At 41.5% G+C, this 20,799-nt stretch overlaps 1 protein-coding gene across 2 annotated transcripts; it reads left to right on the plus strand.

Annotated features, from left to right (window-relative positions):
• Positions 1-100: 100 nt before the first annotated feature.
• CLN8 (CLN8 transmembrane ER and ERGIC protein) lies at positions 101-19,889 on the plus strand. 2 transcript variants are annotated; one of them, XM_004707748.2, is made up of 3 exons: positions 101-190; positions 6,752-7,419; positions 17,702-19,889. In XM_004707748.2, exons 2-3 carry the CDS (start codon positions 6,877-6,879, stop codon positions 18,023-18,025), a joined length of 867 nt encoding a protein of 288 aa, XP_004707805.1. In that variant the 5' UTR covers positions 101-190; positions 6,752-6,876; the 3' UTR covers positions 18,026-19,889. The 2 variants fall into 2 exon arrangements, with proteins under 2 accessions (XP_004707805.1, XP_045142642.1); XM_045286707.1 differs by lacking the exon at positions 101-190 and adding an exon at positions 5,934-6,002.
• The last annotated feature ends 910 nt before the right edge of the window (positions 19,890-20,799 follow it).

The following is a 20,799-nucleotide window of genomic DNA, read 5'->3' on the forward strand; positions in this document are numbered from 1 at the left end:
CAGAGCCCTCTCTCCGGCCATTCGCCGAGCCGCCGCGGCCCTCGGTTTGTTCGGCTTGCGTTCCGGCGCGGGAGGTCGGGAGCGTGGCGAACTCCGAGCGGGCGAACTGGGAGGGCCGAAGGGCGTGGGTGGCCGGCCGGCGTCTCTCTCCTCCTTGCTCTGCTTTGCCGCACCTGCCGGACCTGCTCGGGTAGGTCTTGTTTGTGCACCCCGTTTTACAGAGAAGTCCTTAACGACTGAGAGCGGGGGGACTTCTTTGGAACCAGATAATGAGCATGCGAGCCCCCCATTCTTCGTGCCTTGCTTTGGTGGGGTCTGGGCAGAGTGGGATGTTGCCCCAGACGGCATCAGGCATCAGGGGAGGTGGGGACTGAAAGGGAGGGAGGAGGGATGTCGCACGACCCAGGCCAGCTGTTCTGGAATGGGACTTGGGGTGCGGGGTGGGGGAAGGGGATTCCAACCCCTTTTTGAATATCCCTTCTCTATGCAATCCCGTAACTGTCTCATTGCTCTCGTCTTACTAGTCTGGTTCGTTATTTTATCGAAAAACTTTGTCAGAAAGATTATGGGAAGGAACAAGCCATGCCTGAAGGCATCACCAATGGCTGGCTGAGTAACGACATACCACGGAGTTTTGACCGGTTTGTGTAATCATTACAGAAACACTACACGTGTGGCTGTGGGGTTCGGGCCACCGCCGTTTGGGGAATTCGCGGGGATCTCTAACACCCTAAAATGCATTTAAAATAATAAATTCTCTAGGTGGCCCTAAAGCAGTCCACTGTAGAATATTTACAGTGATGAGAAGTAGTGAGTAGATGTCAAGTTTTCCATAACCCATTGATCAAGGAGCCAGCAGATGACAAAGAGTAGTTCAACAGGGAATATACAGAAACGAGCATTTTTGAAGTGCATGAAAACAAGGGAAATTACTGATTATCCTACTGTGCTGTGAACCCATAATCTCTGGGATTCTCTTTTCTTTTTCTTAAACAGAAGGGAAATTATTGCACCTTAATGAAGTATCCTCTAACACTAACCCAGTTTTGGTGTTTGTTTGTTCTTTTTAAGTTTCTGAATTGCTTCTGGCAAGGGAACCATGTAAAATATCTCTGTGGCCCAGTGATTAAATGTTCAACTGTTAACTTTGGTGTGAGTCTTAACAATTGCTCCGTAGGAGAAATGCCTGGTAACCTGCTTCTGTGAAGATTTAACAGCCTTGGAAACTCCACAGGTTGCGGGGATTCAGAATTAACTCAATGTCAGTGGCTTGGATCAATGACTAAGAGTAACAAGTTATGTGGCCCTAGTCAAAGGGTCCTTAGGTGGGTTTATAAATCCGTGTTTTCAAGTGAAGTACAACCAGGTGCAATCTTATTTCAACTCTTACTTCATTTCCATACAAAAACCATTTCAAGGCAGCAATTGGGAGCAGAAGGAAGAGATGATTATCCAATTGAGCTGAAAAGAATCTTAATGGTCAGTTCAAGTTCTAGTTTTGTAAATGAATGTACATGGTGTGCTTGGTCACTGTGGTCTAAGAACTAAAACACAGACTAATTTAACATTCAAATTAAATTAAATACAAATAAAAAATAAAGTTCAGTACAATACAGCAGCTTAAACCACTGAATCTTATCAAAGAATAAGATTTGTAGGTAAGTCAATATGGAAATAGGGCTTTAGGCCTGGCTCTGACTTAGAATGGCTGCATTTCTGTGAGTCGTCTGTCATGTGGCTCAATTTCCTCAACTACTGACATAAGGAGTATTTGCTCTAACCATTGTCCCATTAGAGCTCTAGGTTAAAAGAATATGAGGAGTCCACTATGTGGCCCCCAATGTTCCTCTTGGAAGGGAACATAATTTCTAGGTATGAATGCTAAACTTCAGATGAGAAGAGGAGGTGATTAAGTGTGGGGCTTACAGTGAAGAGTGAGAAGTGGACTCCGACTCCAGCATCCTTTTTGCCCTTTCTATGAGGGCCGGGAAAAGGGAGGAGAGTGTGATAGGTGGGAGGACAGAATGGGGCATGGAAAGAGCTAGAAGTCTTCCACATGCCCGGCTACCACTACTTCAAAAGATCTAGCAGGGCTTTCTGTGCATGTGAAAATAAAATTGAGCCTGGTGCCTGAGGTCACCTTAGTAAGAATGAGCAGAGACAGGACACATCAGCTACTACCAGTGTCTTTTGGGTGTCTCTGGTGTGAACCAGTGTTTTAGGTAAAGTTGGGAACTTATTGAGGGCAGCAATGTTCTCTCTAGAAGGTCTTGGAAAGCTGTGACTGGCTTTCAGATCCTCCACTACACCAGGGCCTTTGGATCAGTTGCTTGACTTCACCTCACCTCAGTTGGGGATTGCTAATTGTTGCTAAACAACCCAGACTACTAATAGCTAATACCAGAACAATACTAGCTTGCATACAAAATAACATTGAAGCTACCAGAATTCTGGGCTAGAAATGTGACTACAAATACATCTTTTTCTCTTGATACAGTCAGATTCCTATTCATAGAGGTCTAGACTATAATAAAGCTAATCAGAAGAAACAAAAAATAAACCATTGACAAAGCTAAAAATTAAATAGTTAAAAAACATTTCCTTTATAACTTACATGAGGCCCTTGAAATCAGGCTTAGCACATGCTGAAGTCAAAACTAGTATTTTTTCTTCTCCTTCTTTTTAACAGTATTGCGAAGAGTTGTGCAATCATCACCACAATCAATTTTAGAACATTTTCTTTTTTCTTGTGCTCGTTGTTGGCTCCTCGTTTCCCCTTTGCCCATGCCCCTATGGCAGAAACTATTGAGAGCTGGAACAAATTTAAATTAATCAAAAGGGAGATCAAATGATAAGATATTCTACTTTACTTTCTTAGATCTGCCATAGTCCACTTTACAATGCTCACTGTCTGATAGGACTAGTATTTTCTCCATTCTTGGAACAATGTGTTAACAATGTCCACTGTGTCTGAATAATCACTTCATTGCTGTCTCTGAATTAGACTGATTTAGCTAGATTACCACCTAGTTTGATGAATGGAGGAAGTCTTTGGCATTTTCTGGACTCAGCTCCACCCCTGAGGAAGCTCAGACCTGCTGTGTGCCTCTGTGGTAGAGGGGAACCAGGCTATGATCCCTGGAGGCTTGGCTCAGTGCTGTGGACTCTGTCCTGATATATCACAGGTACAATCAGATACGAGTTTGGGTCATTGGGCTTGACATTTTCTGTGATAATCCAACAGAACTGAGAGCTTTAGTTGCATGGTAGGCAGCTTGAGTGAGTCCTCACCAAACTTGATCTTTGACTGATTTAGATGAGCCCTTAAAAACTGATGGGAAGTGAGAAGGGGAAAGGGTGGGAAGGGGCCTCAGTGGCAAATCTGAAGCCAAACTCCGAATACTGCTTTGCTGTGAATGATGGCGTCTCCATTCTGTGCTTTGCTTGCTTCTCTATTAAATGGACGCCTCGAATATGTGACTTAACAGATTGTTTCCAGTTTTGAGAATTTTGAGACTCTAGATTTGCAAGCAATTCAAATTTAATCTTATTATGTTAGTTAGACTACTTATTTCCAATCTCTTCACATATTCAACAAATGTCTCTTGAGTACCTACTCTATGCTGCTAAGCAATGGCGGACAAGTAGATGCAGCCCATTCTGAGAGAGCTCATTGCTCATGAGTTAAGTAAGCAGGCTAGAATTGAATAAGCAATTTGAGTGCATGTTAAGTACTAGAACAGAGTATATACAGGGTTAGAAACTTGTAGCAAAGTCATTTTGCCTTGTTAATGGTACTTTCCCTAGACTGGTAAGGCTTTTCGGTTAATGAAATATAAACTAAGACCCGAAGGGTGGCCAGGGGTCAGTTAACCAAGGGATAGAGGGAAAGCAAAATACTTTTCTAGGTAGACGACCCAGTGTGGGTAAAGGCCCAGCAGTAATGGAGAATATAGTATTTTAAAAAGACTGGACGAAGTTCGGAAAGGCTGAGTGAGATGTGTGGAATGGAGAGAGACGGCAGATAGGGACTGAATTAAGTAAAGCTAAGGAACACAGACTTATTCTGGTGAGTGTGGATAGCCACGTCAGCGTTCTAATCAGAGAAGTACACTGAAAGATGGGAGCACAAAATAGGACTGTCTAGCACTAACAATAGGAAACAAGGATAAAACGAATAAGATAATTATCGTCTGTTGTAGGAAGTAGGCCAAAATATGTTGAAAATGAAACTTGAAACATGTTAAGTGCTCTGCTATTTTTGTCATTAATCTAGAATAAGAAAAAACATTTTTTTAATAAATAAATAAAATTTTAAAAAGCTAGAATAAGAAATGAATCGGTTGTATTTAGTAGGAATAGAAAAAAGTACAAAGAAAGACTGATTTATAACATTTCTTTTACATGATCACAAAGCAAAGTTAATGATTTAGTTTAATTGAACTTTGTTTATGATTATAAACCAGATGGTTTATAGTGGTTTATGGTTTATAGTGTTTTCCCAACTTAGGGGCTGAAATTTAAAAATGATGAAAAGTTTCAACAAATGCTTTCTCTTGTATACCCGAAAAGGAGCCCAGGTAGTATGCGTTGGGCTTCTTAATCACAAGGTCAGCACTTCGAACCCACCAGCTGCTCCATGGAAGAAAGATGAGGCTTTCTGCTCCCACAATGACTTAGAGCCTGAGAAACCCAAAGGGAGAGTTCTACCCTTGGCCTGCTGGGTGCTCTGAGTCAGAATTAACTTGATGGCAGTGAACTGACTTAGCATATCCCCAGTGAACTCTGGTGGGTGCATTGGTGGGATGGGGCCTGTTTTCTTCAGATGCACACAGTTACCAGAAGGAAAGGACTTTTTAAAACTGGGTTATGATAAGCTGTGTTCACGGTCCTACTTTTCATTTGTCCTTTATGCGTTTTTCAGTGTAGCATGTTGTCATGGTTAAAAAAACAAGAAACACCACCTTGAAGGTGGGAGCTACAGAAAGATTAATTGGCCCAGGCCTCGGAAGTAGGATCACACCTCTCGCAGATGAGTAGTGGCTCTTCGGAGCTTCCAGCAGGAGAGCTGCTGTGCAGATTTAACAGAACAGAGCACTGGGGCAGTTAATGAAGTCTGGTCGAGTTACCTGAAGAAGGGCATGTTGTTGCTTCCTCTTAGCCACCCAGTCGGTTCTGACTCATGGCAACTCCATGTACAACAGAAGTACACCCTATCTAGGTATATGTGCTATCTCCGTGTGCAGAGCTAATCTAGTGCTCCCATTTTCAGGTGGGAATACTGAAGTCAGAGGGGTTAGGCTGTTTGCAAGTTTGTAGACTAAAACTGGGGAGCCCTCCTCATTGTTTATGAGGATATCGTAATAAGTTATGATTATCATAACACGTAAGCACCCATTTGAATACCTGATGTGTTAGACATAGAATTAATAATCCCTTTACCTATATCTTTAAGCTTCTCATGACCTAGTTATTGTCTGTTTTAAATTGGTTGTTGATATTATGTGTTTTCAGTAATGGAAAGCTTGCTGAAATCAAGGCGGAATTTTTTTTAAGTAATATGGATTACAATACAATTATGTGGGACACATATGAAGGGGCTTTAAAAAGCTCGAAAAACTGGAGTTAAAAGAATGAAATGTTTTCATTGAACATCTGAAACACCCTCTATGTCCCAAGTGGACTCTGGTTGTACGGTTGGCGGAGTGAGTCTCTGCCATGTGGGAGCACATATTACAACTGGGATAGCAGCTTCCCAAGCAACCCTAGAGGTTGAACATATTGGTGGGCTATAAATGTCCTACAGGTTATGGAATGGGTGAGGCTCATGTGTTTTAATATTCAGAAGCAGTCTCTGAGTAGTCAAAGACAACATAACCAATAAGTAATTTACCAGGGATCTGAAGTCGTGTATACCTCAGCCCGTGGTGGTATCAACTGGCTGTGCATTGGGCTACTAACTACAGGGTCAGCAGTTCGGGCCAACAGCTGCTCCGAAGACGGTAGGTGAAGCTTCCCGTTCTGTAAAGACTTACAGCCTTGGAAACCCCAGGGGGCAGTTCTTTTCTGCCTATAGGGTCTCTGAGTCAGAATCCACTCGTTGGCAGTGGTTGGAGAGCTGTGTTTTTTTACTTGTGCTGTGGTTGCAATTTGGTACTGATCTTTGTTAGCTTCACCATACAGACTGTAAAGTAGCAAGGTTATTTTCTTGCCTTGCATTATAAAAATAAAATATTTCACGATAATATATTTCCATGTAATTATTTAAATGTTTAAATGTTTTTATCCCTTAAGAAATAGGAGAATAGAGGACTGCAGGTTTGTGTCGGTAACATTCCTACCTCTAGTTAATAGGTGTACGTCCGTATTTTCTTCTTTTAGTCTCCTGTTCTGCCAGTGGATGCTATCTTGTCGTGTTTATGTATTTTTCTAAATGCATAAGAATAAGGCTGATAATTGCTATTTTGTTTAGGAGTTCTGGATCAAGTAAACTCTTGACTACTAACCAAAAGATTGGTAGTTCAAACCCACCCAAGCAGCTCTGTGGGAGAAAACCCTGCCAATCTAGCCAAGAAAACCCAATGGGGCAGTGTTGCTCATGGGGTCCCGATGAGTTAAAGTCGATTTAATGGCTCATGACAACAATCTCGTTATTCTGTGGGACTGGGGCTTTTGGTGTTGCGTAGTGATGCATCTGTTCTAACTAGCTTCTGTTAGTCAACATAAAGTGAATTATCTTTTCTTTCTTCAGAAGGAAGACCCATGCATAAAGGTCATAGAAACAGTTGCCTTGACTACATTTTCTTGGATAAGACACGGCACAGCTCAGAAGACTTACATTTATCCTGAGACACTTTGGGCGCAAAACTTGGGATAATGAATCTTGAAAGTGATGGAGCTGCATCAGAGAGCATTTTTGATTTGGACTATGCTTCATGGAAAATACGCTTAACGCTAGTGGTGGCTGGTTTTCTCTTTTACCTTGGTGTCTTTGTTGTCTGTCACCAGCTGTCTTCCTCTCTGAATGCCACTTACCGCTCGCTAGTGGCGAAAGAAAAGGTCTTCTGGAATCTTGCAGCCACTCGTGCTGTCTTCGGGGTTCAGAGCACTGCCGCGGGCTTGTGGGCTTTGCTGGCCGACCCCGTGCTTCACACCGACAAAGGACTTAACCAGCAAAACTGGTGTTGGTTTAATGTTGCAACAGCCACCGGATTCTTCTTCTTTGAAAACGTAGCAGTTCACCTGTCCAATTGGTGCTTCCAGACATTTGATTTGTTTTTAGTTGTCCATCATCTCTTTGCCTTTCTTGGATTTCTTGGTTCAGTGATCAACCTCAAAGCTGGCCACTATTTAGCCATGACCACCTTACTCTTGGAGATGAGCACCCCCTTCACCTGCATATCCTGGATGCTCCTAAAGGTAAGCTGTTGTCTGTTGGGGATTCATTCCCTGCTTCTGCAGTGGCCCGCACAAGTTGAGGAGCCAAGTCGTCATTCACTTTGTATGAATGGATCGTGCGGCATCGGGGACCATGCCATAGAGTCACCAGCACACTCAGCTACAGCACACACAGTCAGTAGTCAACATTTTGGTTGAATTCTGTTTTATTCATTTTAAACCTTTTGGTTTTCCATTTTAAAAATTCTCAGTGAACCTTTAATTCTGTAGATCTGTTTTTTGTAAGCCCTAGAAAAGATAGTTCCTTTTCTTGGAAAGGCTTTAAAAAGTCTTTTAAAGTAAAGCATGGGTGTACACACATAGCTTTGTTGGCTTTATTAAGGTTGTTTTACTCGTGTAAGTATTGGAAGTGTTAGGCACCTACAATCATTACTTGCTTAACATGTTTGGTAACACTTTTCTTGCTTTTGGAAACATTTTGTTCACAGGCTATTTTATATGAAACTTGGAAAATGATGTGTTTTTGCTGTCAATTTTTAATGCCACAAAGTGGTCATATTGTTGAGTCCTTGTTTGTAGAAAGAACACTTTGATAAATATTGAGCAGAAATGAAAGTATACCAGTCTTTCACATCAAAGAATTACCCGAGTAAATGTTGCAGACAATGCATACATAACAGATGTTTACTGACCACCACCTGAAAACTCAAAAGCATGATACTATTTTGCCACGAGGCTGTCCCAGTGTAGTATCAAATGGAAGGTGTAAGTACCATAATAGAGTTAAGTGCAGGCAACATGGGGTCTCCAGTGGGAGCTTACACGGCCTGTGTAGGAACAAACCCCAAAAAACCAAACCCGCTGTCATCGCGTCAATCCTGCCTGACCCTTCGCTACCCTAGAGGACAAGGTAGAATGCCCCTGTGGGTTCCAAGACTAAATCTTACAGGAGTAGAAAGCCTCATCTTTCTCCCTCAGGGGGGCTGATGGTTTCAAACTGTTGTCCTTGGGGTTAGCAGCCCAATGCGTAATCTACTGCGTTACCAGGGCTCTCGTATAGGGAGCAAGCTGAGGGGGGCTTTATTGAATCAAGGTGTAGGTAAGGATTAGGTTTTGTTTGTTTTTAAGACCAGTATAAAGCCTTGTTACAGGTTGACCATGAAAATAAATAGTGTGCACAAGTTATGGGAGCTCGAGTGGGTTACAGCTTGAGCTGTTGACCATGAAGGCAACAGGTGGAAACCGCCAGCTGCACCATGGGAGAAAGATAGGCCTTTCCACTCCCGGGAAGATGCACAGTCTCAAACCAACAGGGGCAGCTCTGCTCTCCTGGGGGGCACTGTGAGTGTGATAGACTTAATGGCAGTTTGTTTGAAGGTTTTGTTTTTGCTTTTTTTCCTTTTTAAAATCATTTTATTGGGGACTCGAACAACTGTTAGCACAATCCATCCATCCATCCATCGTGTCAGGCACATTTGTACATTTGTTGCCATCATCATTCTCAAAATAGTTTCTTTCTACTTGAGCCCTTGGGAGTTTGAGTTTTTGATGGACAAGTTAGACTTAGTTTCTGTGCCGGAAAAACAAAAGGCATTTAAATATAAAGCTCCTGGTTTATGTGTAGGGATCGTTTTAGAGATGCTGTGGCCTGGCCCCTTGTAAATATCTGTGCACATCTCTTGTTAGAGCCGCAGCTCTCGGTTTGTCTTTGAGGCTGTCCTCGCCACAGCAGTGGAGCCTTCTTGAAGACCTGGAACAGGGTCTGACTGTGACTGTGACTGTTCCTCTGCCACAGAAGCCAGCCCAAGACGTTCTGTGAGCTAGTATGGACTGAAGGCGTCCGTACCAGAGACTTTGGTAGAGCTTTAGTGTGCTAACTACATGTATATGTCAATAATGAAACTAAAGCTAAGAAAATGGATGTTTTTATGTTGGGAGAAAACAGGTTATTTGCGCTTTTAACGTTTTATTAAGTTTTGCAGGAAGTTCTTTAACAAGCAGAGGAGGAAGCAGCAGCTCCTCTTAGAGCCAAATGTGTAGGCGGAGTAGAAGTCTCCGAGGCCAGTAAGATCTGGTCTGTGGATCTCATTTCATGGGGTGTCTCCTTGGAAGCCCCCCTGAACGTAGTGTTTATACATTGACCTGTAATCCGAAAGGTCAGCAATTCAAAACCACCAGCCACTCCTTCGGGAGAAAGATGGGCTTTCTTCTCCCATGAAGAGTTACAGTCTGGGAAACCCATCGGGCAGTTAGTTCTACCCTGCACTGTAGGGTGGCTATAAGTTGTCATCAGCTCAATGGCAGTGAGTGCGTTTGTTTGTTTTTGGAGTGATCTTTCAGAAGATAGATTACAGGAAGTCTGCTATCACTAGAGTTAAGGGCCTTAATTTTGGTTTGCCACATTCTCTTAAGGATTCGGATTGTACAGAATGGAACAAAGGTTATTTAAGTCATTGTTTCTCACCCCAGTATGCTAAATTGAAATCCAATAAGGCTACAGAAATTAGACTCTAGCCAAAAAAATAGCTTTGAGTCTGTTTCTAGGCAGTTTATTTCTTGTTCTTGCTCACACACTATTATAAGTAAACAATTGTGCCTAAATATTGCAGTCTTTTCAAGCTTTAGTAAAGTTGCCAAATTCTTGCGTAGCTCAATATCAGAATTTAGAAGATTACCCCACTCACCATCCAGGGGTCTAAATTGAAAAGATACTAAAGAATGGAAAGGAGGACACAAAAAATCACCAATACTTTAAGGTGGATTTTATTCCTCAAGGACAGTTAATCTTTTTTCTCAGATTCAATTTTGAACGCTTAGAAAAATTTAAAATAATTACATTGAATTCGAACTAATCTATAGGCCAAGCGAGAAGATCTAAAAATACTGTCAATTTATGTACACACATATATATTTTTACATATGTAGTATACATACTAGTTAACATCCAAAGCTATGTAAATCTGTACAAAACACAAATGTTTACATGCATTATCTTGCACATTTTGGCAATGTACCCTAACTTTTGTCAAAGCACTTGGTGGTTCTCAATATAAAAATTCCACTCCCTGATTAAGACAACAGAATGTTTAATATTCAGGCTTTGAATTTCTTAAAACTTTGCACAATATGTAACAGTACATATTTTTTTCTATCGTGGATATTAATAATTTAAAGAGTCTGCTTTCAGTGCGAGGGAAAGAATGGAGAACTGTTTCAGTGCAATGACTAAGTGAAAATGACTCAGTGCAGCGTAGAGCTGCCCCTGGGGGTTCTGAGACCAGCTCTTTACAGGAATAGGATGCCTGGCTTTCCCCTGCCAAGGGGCTGGAGGTTTTAAACCGCTGACCTTGTGGTTAGCAGCCCAGCACATACCCACTTCACCAGAGCAGGGCTCCTTGTGAAATGAAGACAGTGCTTGTGAAATTGAACCAAGGCACAGATGATTCGGAAGAATGTCCTGGTTGGAACCCACCCAGCGACTCTCGCGAGAAGAGACTGGCCACTCCGTTCGTCGAGAGGATGACCAGACACTCGTGTGGCACAGTGCTGCGCCGTAGGCCGGGCCGCCTGAGTCAGAAAGATTCCAGGGCAACTGGCAGATGAACCACCGGAGGAGGACACGTGCCCTGATCTACAGATTAACGTTTTTAAATCTGTGTGATTTTTTTTTAGGGTAGACAAGTATTAACTTGGGTGGGGGGAAAAGGCTTACATAATAAATAAAGTACTCATAAATTCTTTTGAGTTCATATCAAAACTTATTGATTATGTAAAGTTAGGATAGAATGAGCAGCATGGTTAACATTCTTTGAGGCATGTCGGTTCATAAGCGGGGTGGGGAGTGGGGAGGAAGTGGAATAAAATGAGCTGATACCAAGGGCTCACGCAGAAAGCAAATGTTTTGAGAATGGTGATAATAACAAATGTACAAATGTGCTTGACACAATGGATGGATGCATGTGTTGTGGTAAGAGTTGTACAAGCCCCCAGTAAAAGGATTGTTGTTGTTTTTTTCTAAGTTCAAGGACTATTTGTTGGCCTTTAGGAGTGTTTTCTGGTCGAATTTGATAGGATTGTTGGTTTTTTTTTCTAAGTTCAAGGACTATTTGTTGGCTTTTAGGAGTGTTTTCCGGTCGAATTTGATAGGGCACCAACCCCTGGCCCCAAAGTGTATTTTTGGTATTCCCTGGAGACTTCATTGCTCTGTTCCCCTTACTGTTCTGTTCCACACCCTTACTGTTCTGTTCCATACCCTTAGTGTTCTGCCTCGGTGTGGTGGGATCCGATCGGGCGCAATTCCCACACTGTGTCTCCAGTATTGTCGCCTGTAGGCCTATGGGTCAGTGAGGGATGTTGTGTCTCATAGTGGGACCGGCCATATGGTCTTCTCTATAGCTTGGCTGCTCTGAGTGGGAATATCGTTTTCAAGCATTGGTGAGCCAGAGTGTGCTCCATTCTCTCTTCCTCCCCCTTCATTTGCTCCGATGTGCTCTGATCAGACATGTCCCTCTCCCGCAGCTGCAAATTCAGTACTGTCCTCAAATAAATTCTGGGGGGAGGCAATAAAATGATTTTTTTTTTTTTTAAAAGAATTGAGACATGTCTTACACTGGGCCATGTCAAAGACCAGGTTCCCTATTTCCTAGCTGAACAGTCTTGGGCAAGTTACTTAACCTGTCTAGTCACTATTTTCATGCGTAAAATTGGGGTTGTTGGGAATCTTAAAGTGCACCTGAGTAAAGTGCACCTGTAAGTCAAGAAACACAAGAAAGGTGTTTAGCACAAAGCCAGCACCAATTTGGAGGGGATTAAACCTTGCTATTTATATTTTCTTTATGCAGAAATGCTATTGATTAGATTTTAATTAAAGCAAGCTAGAATGTGGATTAAGTATGCCTTATCTGTGAAAGAAAAGTTAAACTTGTTCATGTCCATGCCTGTTGATTGGAATGAGATGTGGAAGTGGTTTGGGAGGACTGTCATCCTGGGCTCTCTTAGGGTCCATTTACCCTTTACTGATTGTATCTTCAGCCACCTTCTGGCGAGTGTGAAGGGGAATCTATTGTGAGGAATCAGGCATGCAAAGCTGAAAATTTTACATGCTCTTCTCTTGGAGCATATTTTTTTGTCCAATTGAATAATCCAGATAATTAGACAAAAATCATGTGAAGTATGTTAGCAATAGTATGGTATTTGGTTTCATGGATGGTCTTGGCTGCTTCTCGAAGTGAAGCCCGTTTTTTTAAAAATCATGAATCCACCACCTACCCTGAATCCTCAAGGGATGTCTTTATAAGTTAAATTCAAATGTAAGTTATTTGGTTGCTGATCAAAACTCTCTATAGAGGCTTAAATAATTGTGTCTTTAAAGGATGATATTAATTATTCCTATATTTATAATGAACACTATCTTAATGTTTTTCTTAAGGAAAGAATGCTTTTAATAAACTTGCTTTTAACATATACTTCTTATAAATAACATAAGAGGGCAAAAAAGTAAAAAAATGAAATTCACTAATTCTATAACTCAAAGATCATTCTTAAATTTTCTTGTACATAGGCTTTTCATATGTATGCATATACATACCCTGCAGCCCCACTATTCATTGTCTTGATTCTTTTAGAAATTATCTTGGAATACCGTGGAGACCATTCCATAGCAATGCAGACTACTTGAGTTGCGTCCCTGTCCCTCTTGCGCGTGTTATTAGCATGAAGACTACTGGGTGGGGATCGTCAACCTGTCCCATACTGCGCACTATTGAGGTGGTTTCATGTGTTTTCCCTCAGCTGTTAGAAACTAGGGAGCCTGATGGGCAGTATATACATTCTGCGCCTTTCTGGGTGTTTTCTTATAATAATAATTATACACGTTCTTCATTGACAGAGCATACCCACAGTACATTTGGATAAAAAGTGCCAGCATACCTGTCATAAAGGCGGTGATCACTCCTGAGCGCCATCAAGTTGATTATGACTTGCAGTAGAACTGCCCCACCATGTTCCCTGGGCTGAAACCTGTACAGGAGCAGGTCAGCAAGTGCGCGCCAGCCTTTGAGTTAGTGGTCACGTGTTTAACTATAACTCCATCGGGGTTCCTTAGGAAGGGAATGCTTACTTATAGGGGGGGCAACCGAGGGAGAAGACTGACATTCTTACAACGTAAATATGCATTCCTACCAAGTCTTTTTAATTGTTGCCATTCTGATTAAGTAATTTAAAATTTTCTATTTGATTTCTGATGGGTGATATTGAACTTTTTTTTTCATGTTTGAAGCTCGGATTTATTTTATAGTTTGCTTTGGTTGCACTAGCTTTTTGTCCTCTGCCCCTCACTCCCCACCATCATTAACAGAATGACTCACACATGGGCTTATAAGGACTATTAAAGGTGCCTTCAGCAAATATTTTACCATGCATTCTATAACTTGCTTTTTTAATTCTGTTCGGAAGTGAGGGATAAGATTAAAGAATGTATAAATATTCTGTCACCGAAACTGTAATACTTGTAAAAGTGCGAAGGGACAGTCGTGACAACCGCAGGCTAATCAGGACGCACCTTGCTAACAGAGAACTGATTCCACTTGTAGTACCGACTCCACAGGTACAAGAACCTATATGGCCTATGCCTATAATTTCACACATAAGGAATAATGCTTTTCACTCATCCTATTTGGTTTTAACCTAATCTGCTGAGCACAGATTCTTTGGTCCCAGTGTAGTCTTCTTTCATTTCTTTATTCCCTTTAATTTGGAGGAGTAATCATTGTTTTTGTGGCTTCGGGATTTATGCTCCGTATCTCTTAGGCTTGGGTAGTGCAGGAGTCCCTGCAAGGGATGTGGTTATAATTCGCCTTCAGTTAGCCCTGAACACCAGCTGGAAGTTTTTATTTGCTTCTGGGTTAGGGGCAGGTTAAATGCTTTGTTCTTTGTGATGAAAAGCGGCCTAAAGGTATTTCTGAAAATGGAGAGAAGGAGGGAGGGAGAGGGGAGCATGTGCATGTAAGTAATTTGGCTGAGGTAGGGGTCTTGATACCCACTTCAGAGACTGCTCCCCTCAAGATGTGTTTCTATTTTCTTATGTTAAATACATCAACACTGCTTAGTCTTGTTTTACTCTATCCCTGGTCTTCATCACATTTCTTTCTTTTGGTCTAGACTTAGTAATAGCTAATTTACATGATAAAATATTTCTTTGGGCTGTTGTCTACAGTGTAGATCACCTGTCAGCACTCACTGACGTTGAGTCCAAGAGTCTCCGAGCGACCCTATATGTGACAGTGTAGAACTGCCCCTTGGGTTTCTTGAGACGGCAACTCTTGATGGCAGTAGAAAGGCCCGTCTGCAGTATAAAACAGCATAAATGTGCCTGATCTAAAGTAGTAATTCAGAAGTTTTATAAAGCTTGTTTTGGAGTGAATTAAAAAAAAAAGACTTTCAAGTAACAAGTTCCTTGCTTACATTGTGTTTAATTCCATTTGTGTTATGATTTTTTTTTAATTCATTGGTTCCATTGCTTGCTTCCATCTTTTTCCCTTATCAGAGCAGTAGTACATATTCTTGTGACATCATGAGATTAGAATTTCTCTCTCTTATGTTTTTCTTTCTTGGTTGCTAATTTGATACTACAGGCAATGTTTTATCATATTCCGCTTTCGAGGTTTGGGGAATTTCAGTCTTTTGCATGGAACCCCTCATCCTGATTCTGCTATTAAATCTGCTGCAGGGACGTGCACCAGTCCTTGCTTGAGCTTGCTTAGTAGTATTCCTAACTACCATGCTTCTTTCTCTACAGGCAAGAAAATATGCCCATCCTAGAAAACAACATGCAGTGACGTAGAGTGGCTTTGCAGCTTGGGTGTAGGCAGAGCGAGCGGAGGCAGAGATGATAGTGTTGTGTAAGGAGTTCATTGGTTTGCGCCGTGTAGCATTAGATCCTGGCTTTTGTGTCCACCTCCTCTTGAGTCACCGGGTGATGTGTGCCATCTTCAAGTTTCCCATTCAGTTTTAGCTGTCACTACTAGAAGATCGTTTTAGTGCAGATTTAGAATGCTTTTTAAGGCAAGATCATTTTGGCCTGTATCTCAGGGTTCCTAGAGTCAGATATTTAGCTGGGGGAAAGGCAGATAGAAACTGCATCTCACACTAAGTTTCTTTCTGATTCAGGTCAAGGAATGGGAGCTTGGTATAGCAGGATTTTCATTTTTGCAAACAAACGTTGCTTATTTATTCATTATGTGAAAATTCAAGGTAAAAAATACTGACCGAACTAGAGAGCAAAAATCAAGATGAATAAGTGAATAGCAAGTCAGTATCAAGCCACCTCTTGGTATATGCATACTGTCACTCAGAATGGCCTTACAGAGATAAGCCCCAGGTGACGAAATAGCTAGCTCTCCGGAACATGACTTCACCTGTGCCCTTGGTTTCTGAGCAGTGATTCTTGAGATTCTGGAAATGTAATGGTCTTCCATCAAATTCCAGACCACACTGAGCAAACAGGTTAGGTGAGGTGGTACGCTAACTCACAATCACCTGGTAATCCTGATGGACCTCAGGGAAGAGTGGTTGGCCAGGCCAGAAAGACCATCTTATAGCATCAGTGGACCTCAGGGGAAAGGGACTGTAATTTTCATTATGGGAGAAGACCGTCAATAAAGATTTTAAACACACACTCTCCATGCACTTCTTCATTGTTGAATGACATTTATGCAGGTGAGAGGCAGTATATTTCCTTTTAGGGACATGGAAACTACTCTATGTGGGAACCCTCCCAGATCTTGCACTGTGCATCTGTTGGTATCCTTCTTTCCTACCAGTAAGCCACCACCATAAGTATAGCATTTTTTTTAGTTCTATGAGTAATTCTAGTGAATTATCAAACCCAAAGGAATAGTGGGAGCCAGCTGGTCAGACTTGAGGTAGCCCAGAAGAGATGCAGGTGGCTGTGTGAAGAACAATGTCTTCTGAACTTGTGAGTTCTGTCCTAGCTCTGGTCAGAGAGAGAAGTATGAGGGGGTACCCCCACAGAAAATGGGGTTTCTCTGGGCAAAATGGAGCTTTTGTAATATGTACTTTATCCACTTAGGCAAGCATCCAGCAACGTCTAAGTTAGTGCACCCAGTGTTGTTCCCTGGGAAAGTTCTCTCTGGTCACAGTGAATTTTTTTGTAAAAGCAGTTTTGCTCAAACCTCCTCTTTTGTGATGGCTGATTTTAAGAGAGCAGCGTGTGGCTGTGAAATATTTGTTTCCTGCTCTGGAAAAATGCTGCAGAAACTGTTATGTTGAACACAGCTTACAAGGACAGTGCTATGGGAAAAATTCAAGGGTAGGAGTGGTTTTCTCATTTCAAAAGAGCTGAAATGTTGGTTGATGACAAACCTCATTCTGGATGTTGGTCAATGTTGACTTGTAGTGCATTTGAAGTTCATTCCACTAGGTCAGACTGTTAATCAAACTTTTTATATAGAGGTTCTGAAAAAATTGTGTAACAGTGTGTGACAGAAAAGGCTTAATCTGTGACAGACAGGGACTGACTGGTTTTGCCACCACGCCAATGTACCTGCTCATGTAGCCATCTCAGTGTGCCACTTTGGGGCAAAAAACAGCATGCCTTTCTTGCCCCACACCTTACTCACCTGACCTCCCTTTGTGTGACTTCCTTTTGTTTCCTCAAATGAAGAGGGACATGAAAGGGCAGTGATTTGAGGACATAGAAGAGGTGAGGAAAAAAGCGAGGGAGGTGCTGTCAGCCATCCAAACAGATGAATTTGAAAAATGTTTCTTAAGAATGGAATTGCAGATATGACAAATGTATTAAGTGTGATGGAGAGTAGTTTGAAGGTGATAAGGTTGTTTTGTAAAAAAATTTAAATACATAGCTTTGAAAAAATTCCGGGGTGTTTTGGGTATCGTTTCCACTGGTGTCAGAAGTGAACCGGGTTTGGATGCATGTTGCTTACCATGGTGTCAGGAGTGGGATTTTCTAGCCTATCTCACTCCCGGTGAAAGGACAGCCTTGGCAAGAAAATTCTCTGTTCTTAAGTGAACTTGATGCATTCAGTGAATTACGGTAGTTATAAAAGCCTGTTTCAAATGTTAGGAGTGCATGTTGATGATGGAAAAATTGGAGAACAGATAAAGATGGCAGCTAAACACGATGGCATAAGGTAATGCCACTGCATGGTACACAAGGAGAACATTGAATTGGTCGTTGTTTTGTTAAATATATGTTTAAAACCATTTTAAAAATTACTTTTGATATCTTGTGTTGAAATTTGCATTTGTTTTGTCTCCCCTGCAGGCTGGCTGGTCAGAATCTCTGGTCTGGAAGCTAAACCAGTGGCTAATGATTCACATGTTTCATTGCCGCATGATTTTAACCTACCACATGTGGTGGGTGTGCTTTTGGCACTGGGACAGTTTGATCAACAGTTTGTATCTGCCTCATTTTGCCCTCTTCCTTCTTGGACTGGCCCTCCTCACACTAATACTTAATCCATATTGGACCCATAAGAAGACTCAGCAATTTCTAAATCCAGTGGATTGGAACTTTGCACAATCAGAAGCGAAAAGCAGTCGGCCTGAAAGGACCAATGGGCAGGTACCCCAGAAGAAGAAGCATTAACTGTTTTAGGAACCAGCTGATTCCAGCGTTGCCAATCTGAATAATGGCACATGAAGACTGACTGTACGGAGGCCCTTGAACAAAGAATTTCATTTGTAAAGTGTCATGAATGTTTCTTGTTTGTCTTACCCTGTTTCTAAATGAAATAACTCTGTATTTCATTAGTTTTAATTTTGAAGTATTTGAAAAATATTTTTCAAACCTTGATATCTCTCCTTTAGGGGCTGATTTTCGCCATTGTAATTTATTTGACCGTTAAGGTTTATGCTTGTCAGTGAAGCGGTGTCGGACTATTATTAGCATTAAGGAAGGGGACCTTTGGGTGCAAATCATTGCAGGCTGTTGGGAAGGAGGGAAGACGGCTTCATTGTAATGGTTATTCACTACGTGACTTCGGTCCCAGGCAATGTCTGACTGCATAACATTATAGTAAAGTTTAGAAATTCAGATCAGAGAACGGGATGTTGTAGATTTATCTTGATAATGTAGCAAACACAGCCACTTCCCACATGCAACACATGCATCTCATGTTTCTTACATGCAAGGTGATTGCACTGATAAGTGCATAATGGTACAGTACATATATAACCTATAACACTTATGCCTTGATAGTTATAGTAAATGTCTATGTGACTGACTTATATATGTACTGTACTTTTTATTATTTTCCTGTGAGTTTCCCCTACGTAGAAATAAACAGCTTTCCACGTAACAGTGCATGTGTGCTTCAGCTTGTGGGCACCAGCATCCAATCCCGTGTACCATGCATCTCTTTGAGAGTTGTAGCATTATTTTTGTGTCATTATTTTCTTTCAAAAATATTACTTGGAAGTGCACCCTGGCTCCTAAATGGAGGTAGACCAGCACTAGTAATAACATCAGGGGGAGGCAAAAAGGCAAAGTATCGATTTGAAAATTAAAAGGCTATTGAAATAACATGAAAATCAGTGAATATTATTGCTCACAATTCATATATGCCTTTGCTGTGTGTATAATATGGTGTTTACACATCTTTCAAATTATGGAACATCCTTTTTTACAGATCATACTGTTGCTGATTGTTAAAGATTTCAGCAGTGCATACCTGCAGTTGGAGTGACTTCTTATGAGAAATATCCACGTAGTGAACATGACTTAGTATTAGTTCTTCTATTTATATGGTCATATTTTCAGATTCATTTCAAAACCATATTTTTTTTTGTAGGGAACGGCGCAAGATAAAAGGGTGAATGGGCGCTGGGAAATTTTAAACTATGTGAACAGTGTCATCTAGTGGCAGCATGGTATAAAGACATCACTGAGGATTAATGGCCCTCTGTTAATGGTCCCCAACCTTGATGTGAATATGAGTTAACTTAGGTTAAGTCTTACAAGAATTTTTTTTTATCCAGGAGCTTATCTTAAAATAAGAACTTAAATTTTATATTCCTGATTAGACAAAATAAAGTAGGATTTTAGTAATCAGATTTGTTTAGATTTGAGAACTTTTTAATTGGCTATGCTGCCAGTAGGTGCCCAGACTCGACCCTCATTTTGTGTTTCTCTATAGGTTTCCAAGTAGGATAGAGTTCACGTTTGCCCTCAGGTTAAGAGCTAGATGTGGACATCTGGCTGGTCTTCCGGGTCAGTGATGGGTCACTGAGACCCCTGCAGTCATCCCTAGAGTGGGGTTTCCTCAGCGGCCTCATGAAATGCCTCCTTTCCAGACTACCCACAGGGCCTCGTATATTTTGGTTGTCAGTGCATTTGCTGTGTTGTGGCTGGGTATTTGTATGCCAGTTTAGCCGTTTTATTGGAAGGTACACCGATTTTACCGTGGCCATGAGTGTGCAATTAAAATAAAATTTATTTTTTTCCAAAAGTACCTTTGGCATGTTTGTGAAAAACACTGTAACTTGTGCTTGTTATGTAACATACAATTGTCATAATAGTAAACTTTAAGGGTGCTTTAAACAGTTATAGGTTATTGATTACATCCAGATAAAGATCTGTAACACCTTTGTGTCGCATCTTAAGAATCTATTTAAAATTTTTAAACAGCCAACAAACCATGTGCCTATGAAAACTATTAAACTTGCAGCCCTAACTCTCTCTACCAACCTGATCTCTCCGGGCAGTTGGATCCTTTCTTCCTGAGGAAGCAGTGAGCGCTGGTGTTTCCTAAATGACAAAAGTATCAAATGTAACCAGTGTTTACAGGACCCAAGGGATGTCATTTCCTGTCTCCAAACAAACCTAACCATACATATCACTGTTCAAAGCTATAAAATAGGTTAAAACACCTTAATGTGTTCAAAATTCAGTTTAGAGTTTAAAGAATTTAGCGTAATTAGTCACTAACGTTCACCAACATTTTAACATACCCAGGGAGGGATTCACCCTTCATGCCTTAATAGTCTTAATAAGTATGCTTAAATGCCAAGAGACAACTAGGTGCTATAAAAGAGCTCCATGCCAGCTTAGCCTACTCTGCAGTCACATCTTCCCCTATCTTCTCAGTAGCAAGCACTAATAGATCTGGGTACCAGAAGCCTCTTGAAACATTTGATCAAGTGTTCCACATGCCACTGCTGCCAAGAAACAGCGCATACCTTCCTGATCCAGTTAGCCCTTTGCTGGAAGTGTTCACTGTCAACTGAGAGTGGATGTGACGTACAGATGCTCAGCATGATTGAAGTGACCCTCCAGAGCCTCTGCTGTTACAGGGCAGAGGGTGTGGCTGAGCCTAGGTTCTCTGAGGGCACAGCCTTGGCAGCTTGCCCGCTGCAGGTGGT

The sequence above is a fragment of the Echinops telfairi genome, unplaced genomic scaffold (assembly GCF_000313985.2).
Source record: "Echinops telfairi isolate 266 unplaced genomic scaffold, ASM31398v2 ScPeMD7_9;HRSCAF=40, whole genome shotgun sequence".
In the NCBI taxonomy this organism is placed as follows: domain Eukaryota; kingdom Metazoa; phylum Chordata; class Mammalia; order Afrosoricida; family Tenrecidae; genus Echinops; species Echinops telfairi.